Consider the following 9,166-nt stretch of genomic DNA (forward strand, 5'->3'; position numbering starts at 1 on the left):
AGAGGGCTTTACTTGTAAATAACTTGGCATAACTTTATACCAGGTTTTTAAGTGTGGTTCCAAATATTTCATTTTCTAGTTCCAGTACAGGCAATAAATTTGATGATGCTCTCTTGTGAGGCAAATAATGAGCCACTAAAAGTTATAAATATTAAGTTAAAACACTTGTTTTTCATTTATTAATAAATATAATTCTACAATACCTAATATACATATGTGTATACACATTATTCCCTTTTATTTACAATGAATCATTTGTTTTTATGTAGGTAACAGTTTATTTTACTTTTATTTGCTGCATAACTCATGAAACCATCACCAATTAAAATTATTCGCAGACCGATTTCGACACTTTTCTAACAATTCTCAACAGGGGTAGGAGAATAAGGTAGGATGAAACTCCTTTAAAAAAAACTTGCTTCAAAGTTCAAAAAGTTTTTACATATTTTAAAAATTATTTTATGTTACTTCTTTTCCTTTTTCATGGCACATTTTATACTGTTCATAGATAGTAATAGTATCAATAAAAGACAAAGATCAGACAAATAAATTGATTTAATTAAGATCTACATGACTAAAACACATACATTTGAATTATTTTTTTTTATTTAAAATGAGTACCAGCCAGGAAGTCCTGGCCTTTCTCTACATTTTTCCAAATATCCTTTGTAAATACGTTTATTTTCATCAAGTGATTTTTCAGCTTCTGCCTTCTTTTCATCAACTTCTGGAAACATATCCGGGAATTCAAACACTTCTTTTCGAGGCTGAAAATAGCAATAATTTTTTGTTTACAAATCAATTTATATGCCTACACTATGTAGCGGCAATTGCTTGAATATCAATTCAGTGTAAATAAATAAATACATATACCACTTTTACTCTGTTTTTTGCACATCAACCCTTTACAGGACACCTAGGACAAAGTGGTGCATACATATACCACCAGAATTGAGGTTTTTATTTTCTAATATTTCGTATTAATAAGTCTTACGTCACAAGATAATCATAATAGCGTACACTGATAGATCAGTCTTCCACTCAGCTTTTTCAAATGAATTAGGTTTATTATCTTAAAAAATAGCAAATTTTATTAGGTTTGCAAGACGAACATCAACACAAAATATGTGTCCTATAAAGGGTTAAATCATTTTAACAATCATCAAACCAAATTTATTAATCTATTAACGGGCACCGTGGCGCAGTTGGTTAGATGGCCAACTGTGAAACTGGCTTCGCGGGTTCGATTCCTACTAGTTGCAAGAAAAAATTCAAGAATTATTATTTTATCAACTGGTCTGTGGTGGTATGTCTTTCATAACTTCCTTCCATATCCTCACTTTCCCACCCGCTGACAAGCTTAGCGGGTTAATCCTTTTTTTTAGAGTATAATTTTTAAAAATACATAATTATTATGCATTTATAAAATGCGCTGTCAAATAATAAAAAAACATGGTGCTCAGTTTACTGTACAGTTAATTAGGGAGAACAAGAATACAAATTGTAAGTGACTTTTGCAGAAGACGTTTTAAACGATTTATAATATTTTAATACAATAGTGGCTCAGAATTTGATGTTGTCTTTAGTGCGTGATTGACTTGAGTTCGAGTTTGTCTTTTTTAGTTCCGAAGTACTACTGTACATGTATTTACACTTACCATGGTAATGAAAGCCAGTTTATAATCATCTTCCTTAATAACGTATCCAGCTCTAGGAACTCTCTTGAAGTTTCCCAACCTGATACATGTGCGAACATCTTCAACGGGTATATTGTATATTTTCTCAAGGTATTGTTGTATATCTAATCTTGTCATTTCCATTGAACAAATGAATTGTACCATATTTGTCGGTTGCCTTTGGAATGGCTTGACTAATTTCATCCAAAAATTGGGTAAATAAACCCGTAACTGTGGATTGCCTCTTTGGTAAATAGGATACCTAAAATATTAAATAATTATTAAATTAAATAAATTTGTTGATAAATTGTATTTTATAGGAGCTAGATGAATATTTCATATTAATGGATGTAAGTTTTTTTTTAGATGCCAAAGTTTTATCAAATTAACATTAGTAATAATATGAATATTACCATCGTGTAGACATTTTTGATGGTGTTTTCAAAACAAAATCATTCAATTACAATAATCTATTATCTAATTTATGCTCAAACTAGCCACAAGCTTCAACTTTAAAACGCAGAAATAATTAATAATAAAATTGAACACATAACCTTAAATATATGACAATTTTATATTGGTGTTGCTAGTTGTATAGATTACAACTATTAATAAAAATTATTCGACTAAAATAGGTACCTACTGTACAGCCAAAATGGGACCGCTTTCCAAATAGGGGAACCCAGGACGGAACGGGGTAGCAAAGCTTTGGTTGCAATTTGTGAGAGTTTGAAATGAATAACATCATTGTTTGTCAATTAGTACGTTCATTTACTTATTTATCTACGAAAAAAACGGTGTTCAACTTTCCTAAATATATAATTACTATAAAAAAAATAGTGTGAAATTTCCCATTCTGCCCCACCCCTTGGGGCACAGCGGGAAATGAACCCGGGACACTAAGAGGTACTCGTCCCGATTATACAATACAATATAATAACAGTTTTTGCATGTTTCATTGTAGATTCATAAAAAAATAAACTAAATAACGACATTGTGCATTTCTCATCTGTGATCTGTGCTTATAATTTAGTAATTATTGGCACAGTTCACAAACGAGAATAATCCTTCTAAATTTTTTCGTTTCTGCGTTTAATTTCTACAATAGTCAAACCGTCACCTCTGTTCGATCCACTCCGAACCTGAAGGTCGTTGAGCGCCCCCGCCCTGCAGTCCTGGATAATCCACGTCCAAGAGCCTTGCCGAAGGTATCTCTTGTTTGCATGCACTGCGTAAGCAAGGCTCTGGACGCGGTTTATTCTATGGACTAAGCAATGAGGTCGCCGCAGGCCTCCGAGCTGAAGCAAGGTAAGCAAGGTGAGTCGCTCGACTTTTCAAAAGGGACAGTGAGTCTCCCTGACTGCAGCCCGTGAGGCCGTATCCAGATGCACGGTCCCCGTATTCGTCACGAGCAAATCCAGGGTCCAGGCGCTGCTAGCGATGCACTTTCTCAGGTCCGGATTTACAACCCGGATCCAGGAACTGGCAGCATAGTCGGATCGGCGAAATTTTCGTTAACTAAGTGGCCGTCCGTGCCCTTCTGGCACGGGCGTGTGTCGGCAACAACACCCAAGCGAGTTCTTGCTACTGACTCAAGTAATAATATTTGGGAATCAACAGGCAATAGGTAAGTAACATACACCAATAATAAGAGTATGGTAAGTATTGTGTAATTGATATTTGTATATATCTGCGAGTTCTTATTACTGTCTCAAGTAATAATATTTGGGTAACAACAGGCAATAGGTAAGTAACATACACCAATAATAAGAGTATAATAAGTATTGTGTAATTGATATTTCTGACAAGCACAGTTCGTCTATAGGCTAAGGATGCTATGTTTTCATGATTGCCTAGCTGCATTATAAATTATTAATGATAACATTGTACAAATTTTAGTTTATGCGAACATTCATTAAAAAAGGGTAATGATAAAATAAAGATTTATTAAATTACACAGAAATGCTTAGCATAATATTTATCTATCTTATAAGCAAACAGTGCCCTTGATATGTTTGCCAAAATAGTACAAAAATATTTTTATTGCTATAATTCATATAGTAAGTAATATTCACATGTTATAAAAAATATAACAAAATAAAATTAAGAGTCATTTACAAAATACCATAAACATTAAGGCTAAGTGCTTGGAGACTGAAAAAAATGTAAGATAGGTATAATTATTTAAAAATTGGCAGATTGCCCCCAGTATTATACAAGGATTGTATTATTATGATTGAATTATCAAATAATATGCATAATGTTTGCTAAGACATTTTTTTCTTCAATAAACAATGATTACAAAGTAATGAATAGTTATAATATATTGCGGCCATGCTGTTTTCATCAAGGAAAAGATTTTCAAATAAATATATTATAAAATGCAGATATTTAAAATAAGAGTTGTCGTCAATACAAAGCCACACATATCATATCACAAAAATATTATTAGATATACTCGTCAAGTTTTCCTTTGGAGAAGTAGTATTTTATTCATAAAATAAAATGACAATCTTAAAACGCTATTGAACACTGTTAAACAAAATATAATAAAAATTAAGTCAGTAAAAATGTTTTTATTCGTTAAAAACATTCTGGTTCTCATGATTTCCAAAAATTTGGATTCTGTTGTAATCTCCTTTCAAAGTTTTGATACCAGGTTTGAAGGGTATTTAAAGGTACAAATATAACCCCTGGTGAGGGCTGCATGTCGGATTGCGTTACAGCAAAACTTGCTGTAAAATTCATAAAATTTTCTAGCATTTTCTGGCCAAATGACAAGTATGAATTTGTGGAAACCTGAAAGCAATAGTTACAAACATTAAAATTAAATATGGTTTCTCTTCACACACTATAGTCCTTAAAATGTAAGATGATTAGAATGACAGCTGTCAAACTCAAATCAATAGTGATGGGAAATTACTGATCACTGATCATATGCCGATCAAATAGATTTAATCAGTTTTTTCATGCAAACATGAAACTCTGTTTCCGAAAATTGATTTAAAAAACGCATAAACAAGCCTATTATAGTGTGTTGAATACAATTATTCACCAAAAATAAGACATTTATACTTTTTTCATGAACATTATCAAAAGAACTTTTTTTTATTCAATCAATTTGTCCATCTCTAACGTTTTTGCAAAATGATGTAACCTTGCAAGAACGTCGTTAATAATTAGGTTTATTTTAGTTTTTTTTTAGTTTTAAAGCTGATTTTATATATTTATGTTGATTTAAATGTCAAGAATAAATGAACTTACTAAATACGAATGATTTTTCGTTTGTCAATATAAATCACTCCTTAGACGTTACTACAAAGTTATGTCATCACTTTTTCTGATAACTGTCATTCTAATCATCTTACATTTAAAGGACTATAAGTAGTAAAACATGAACTGATATTGAAAAATATTTCCACTTTTGTAGGAAGTTATAATTTCTTCAAAATACTACTAAGCAAGTCTTCAAAATACTACTAAGCAAGTGGAAAATTGACACTTTTTAAATAATAAGTAGATTTTGATTCAGAAATAAAAAATATTGTATTTTATGTTCCACAAATGTTTCAGTGTGGCTACGAATATGGCTTCTCAAATATTTATATTTTAAATATAAAATATTTGCAAAATAACTGTTTTTTAAAAAAAATAATTGAATGGTATATTTCTTTAGACAGTATAATACATAAACATATTACTTTTTAGGAACATCATCATCATTCCCTTTCCGCACCTAATGGAGCATAGTGCACTGGATTGGTACACCAATCGCAGCATATCTCGATCAACTTTGTTACATGAAGGTAAGGTGATCAGTCTTATGCTTCAGGTACCAGTCCAGGGACTATGAACTATTCTAGTGTAAAAACACCCTTTTAAATAAATATTTCATATCAACCATATCAGGAATTGAACCCGAGACCTCTAGTATGGTAGGCAAACGCGCTGACCATTACACTATGAGGCCGACAAAGGAATATAAAGATGCCATTTTACTAATACATAATTATTTTACAGTACTTTAATAAATATTCCATCATTCTCATTCCGCACATGTAAAAACACCTTTTTTAAATAAATAGTTCATGTCAACCATGTCCTCTTGCATGGTAGGCAAAGGTGGACTAGTGGCAAGTTAATAATACAACTAATATTGCGATTTAAAAAAAAAACATAATACGAACCGTAGCAGGTACTTGAAGTTGTGCATTAATTTCGGGTTCAATCGATACTCCTATCTGAGCATTGTGACAAATTTTTTGTTGACCGAATGTACTAATAAATCCACTATCACCGCCTAAAATAACAGAATACATTATTTATTTTAAGCAAAAAACAAAAAAATACTTCAAAAATTAACTAATACAGTAGAACTTTGTTTATCCGAACTCCCAGTATCTGGGTCCGGATCGTAATCAGGAAATAAAAAATAAAGGAGACGTTATAGTAGCAAATAAAAAAGCAATTTACTTTGCTGGACATATTTAAGTAAGTTTTCATTCAAATTTATTCTTATTCTTAACCTTACACAATGTTATTCTAAGGTGTTTACACTCGTAACATTCATTGTCTAGGCATGTTATATTTTCCTTGACATCTACATCGAGCAACAATTACATTTACACCATAAATATTTTTCGTTGTTTTATCAGTGTGTTTAGAGCAAATGTATGAGACATTTCTAAACTAATAAGCAATTATAAATTTTAGATTCTTTTAATTCAAGCAATCACTAAAAATCATCATCACAATCATTTCCTCTCCACACTTAATGGTGCAGAGGGCACTGCATTGGTACACCGATCACACCGTATCTTGATAATTTATTAGAAACATGAATGCAAGATGACAGTCTCACGCTTCAGGTTCCAGTCCAGGGACTGAGATATTCCAGTGCAAAAAGACATTGATAAATAAATATTTCATGTCAACCACATGGGGAATCGAACCCGAGGCCGCTTGCATGGTAGGCAAACATCCTAACCACTTTACCACGAGGCGGAAAATCATAATTAACATGATTAAACTAGCAAAACACAGGCAAAATGGTGAATGTTACAGTGTGTAAAGTGGCCACTTAAACCAGCTGATGTATTGTTATAAATCCAACTGGTCCAAGAAGATTGAAAATTGAAAAATTGCTTTCAGACATTGCCTAGAATGTGAAATAATTCAATCAGATGAATCTCTTCACAAAAATAAATGTTTCAGCTCTTTAACTTCACTAAAATCAACAGATGGAAGAATAAAATAAATGTGGATATTCACACTTAGGCAAAATGGCGAATGTTACACAATGTGTAAAGTGGCCACTTAAACAAATATATTTCGGAATTTTAATTTAAATAACTACTAGAATTAATCTGTTAATAAATTATTTAATTACCAGTTAAATCACTTAATTTTTTTAAAGATGATATTTTAAATATGGCTGATGGTTTAAGATTAGAAATGTGTCCTAGAAGTTGCCAATTTGGAGGTGCATTCGGATCTGGCCAGCTATAATAAACTGAAAAAAATATAATACATTAGAGAAAATAATAGACAAAAACATGAGATAAAAACAATAGTGATCACTTAAACCATCCAATGACATCTCATACGAGATCTATGTAGTTATTTATTTTATAATATTCAGAAAACATAGTCATTCATGAATTATGTTAAAATATGGATTTTTAAATATAAAAAAAAGACCCATTAAGTTTTCATAAATTAAGTAAAAAATGTAGATATTATGAATGTAAAAAATGTAAAAGCATAGTTAAGTATACTTTGATAAAGAAGCTTGTGTAGCTTCGAAACCGGTCGGTAGAAAAAATAAAAAATGAGTGGTTAAACACATTGATTTTTTTTTTTAATAAAAACCTTTATTAGCATAAAAAAAAATACATACAATAAAAAAATAGAACACTTAAGGTTGAACTTGCCAAAAAAGAGTCTGGCTCTTGCGTTTGGCAAAAAATTATTTTATTATAAAGAAAAATAATTTTTAAATATGCAAATATATAATTCTTTATCAGATTCAAAAAACAACATTTGAAATCACAACTGAATTCTAATGTATGTGTACTTGTACTTGTTTTGGGTCTTCAAGACAAAAATTATAATTATCAGGTTGTCTAATAAAAGAGTGTGAATACGTACCCATTCCTACAGTACCTTCTGGAAGTGCAATAGACCCAGTAAGGAACACTACAACATGATTTATATTATCGGCATCTGTTATAGTTGTTAAAAATTTTGTATCTCCAACTTGTGAGAAATCAGTTTGGACCTAAAAATCAAAAACACACATTATTCAGACTTCTATACAAGCTCTTACTAATATTGAGGAATTTTACTGTCGGGAAACAAAAACTATGACATCATTTTGGTGCTTCTTTTAAGCGAGCCACAATAAATAAATATGATTTTTCTCAAGACTCGGTATTCTGTGTTGTTATGTATTCTGTACACCACTGTGATTGGGCTTCTTGGCATGTTGTGATGCGATTTATTTTGTTTCAATATCAAAGTTTCGAAAAAAATGACTTAAGTTGACTAGTTAATGTAAAATATTTATTCAGCGAGGTTAATGTAACATTTAGAAAATATTCACTACCAAAAAAGTATACTACAAATCTTAAGAGTATGCTAAAAATCTTAAAATAAGTGTAAAAGATACAGTGATCAAATTACAAAATAATCATATGTTTGATCGATGATGTGTTTTTCAAATCAATTACTACTGACATCTAATTCAATTGCTACATAATTATAATGGATTTTATCGCTCTCTTGACATCATCAATCCAGAAAATAAATATTATTAATTAATTCCTATCATTTTACAAGACATCAAAAACTGATTTCTTGTTAAATTGAGAATTTAAAAAATACGGCGTATTTTCGCCAAATTGGGTATTCTTAATGAAACAAATTATACATATTTATCCACAACACATATGAAATAATGTTTTTAATGCGTATAACAAATATTGTTTGAGAAAATAAAAAACCGCATTAACCAAAGATTTGTAATGTTTTTTAAAGTTTGTCGAAATACAAAATTATCATTGAGGTTCTTACCAAGCGGCCTGAAACTATAACTCCCAACATATTAGCCATTGTATGCTTAATGTAACATAAATATTTAAGTAATTACAGGTAAACCGAAAAAACAAGAGAACGCGATATTATTTCAACTTATTAAAATCTTTCGGACCATTTTATTCCGAATACCGACCACAGACTACAGATAATACCGACTTGCTTTTGACCATAGATTAATGCAGGATTAATGATCGACTTTTGACGTTGTTCTGAGTTCTCATTGGTGTGACCACTTTTGAAAACTCATTTTCAACCAAAGGAGTCTTGTAAAATTTTCGTCATATTATTTAGTACCTACTTTTTTAGGTGAGAAAATGTCATTTTTATCTTGAAACTTCAAAATAAGACATGTAATTTTTTTTTGGTAAGTTGTCAAATCGAAATCAGAGCAC

At 30.8% G+C, this 9,166-nt stretch overlaps 2 protein-coding genes across 2 annotated transcripts; both read right to left on the bottom strand.

The window, feature by feature from the left end:
• Positions 1–537: 537 nt before the first annotated feature.
• On the bottom strand, positions 538–2,255 carry mRpL23 (mitochondrial ribosomal protein L23). The gene is made up of 3 exons (XM_088236073.1): positions 2,090–2,255; positions 1,659–1,938; positions 538–767 (listed from the first exon to the last, which is right to left on the bottom strand). Exons 1-3 carry the CDS (start codon positions 2,101–2,103, stop codon positions 609–611), a joined length of 453 nt encoding a protein of 150 aa, XP_088092199.1. The 5' UTR covers positions 2,104–2,255; the 3' UTR covers positions 538–608.
• A 1,188-nt stretch (positions 2,256–3,443) lies between these two features.
• Positions 3,444–8,957, bottom strand: LOC148284667 (protein OPI10 homolog). Its single transcript, XM_088236062.1, has 5 exons — positions 8,751–8,957; positions 7,827–7,956; positions 7,066–7,188; positions 5,864–5,976; positions 3,444–4,475 (listed from the first exon to the last, which is right to left on the bottom strand). Exons 1-5 carry the CDS (start codon positions 8,787–8,789, stop codon positions 4,278–4,280), a joined length of 603 nt encoding a protein of 200 aa, XP_088092188.1. The 5' UTR covers positions 8,790–8,957; the 3' UTR covers positions 3,444–4,277.
• Positions 8,958–9,166: the final 209 nt, after the last annotated feature.

The sequence above is a fragment of the Micrasema longulum genome, unplaced genomic scaffold, assembly GCF_059751315.1.
Source record: "Micrasema longulum isolate JH-2025_06_02 unplaced genomic scaffold, ASM5975131v1 h1tg000097l, whole genome shotgun sequence".
Classification (NCBI taxonomy): Eukaryota; Metazoa; Arthropoda; class Insecta; order Trichoptera; family Brachycentridae; genus Micrasema; species Micrasema longulum.

Coding starts and splice junctions, on each gene's coding strand:
- LOC148284667 (XM_088236062.1), bottom strand. CDS start 8,789: ATGGCTAATATGTTGGGAGTTATAGTTTCAGGCCGCTTG. Junction 7,957..8,750: donor TTATAGTTTCAGGCCGCTTG/GTAAGAACCTCA, acceptor TTTGATTTTTAG/GTCCAAACTGATTTCTCACA. Junction 7,189..7,826: donor AGAAGGTACTGTAGGAATGG/GTACGTATTCAC, acceptor TATTTTTTTCAG/TTTATTATAGCTGGCCAGAT.
- mRpL23 (XM_088236073.1), bottom strand. Junction 768..1,658: donor AACTGGCTTTCATTACCATG/GTAAGTGTAAAT, acceptor TGCTATTTTCAG/CCTCGAAAAGAAGTGTTTGA.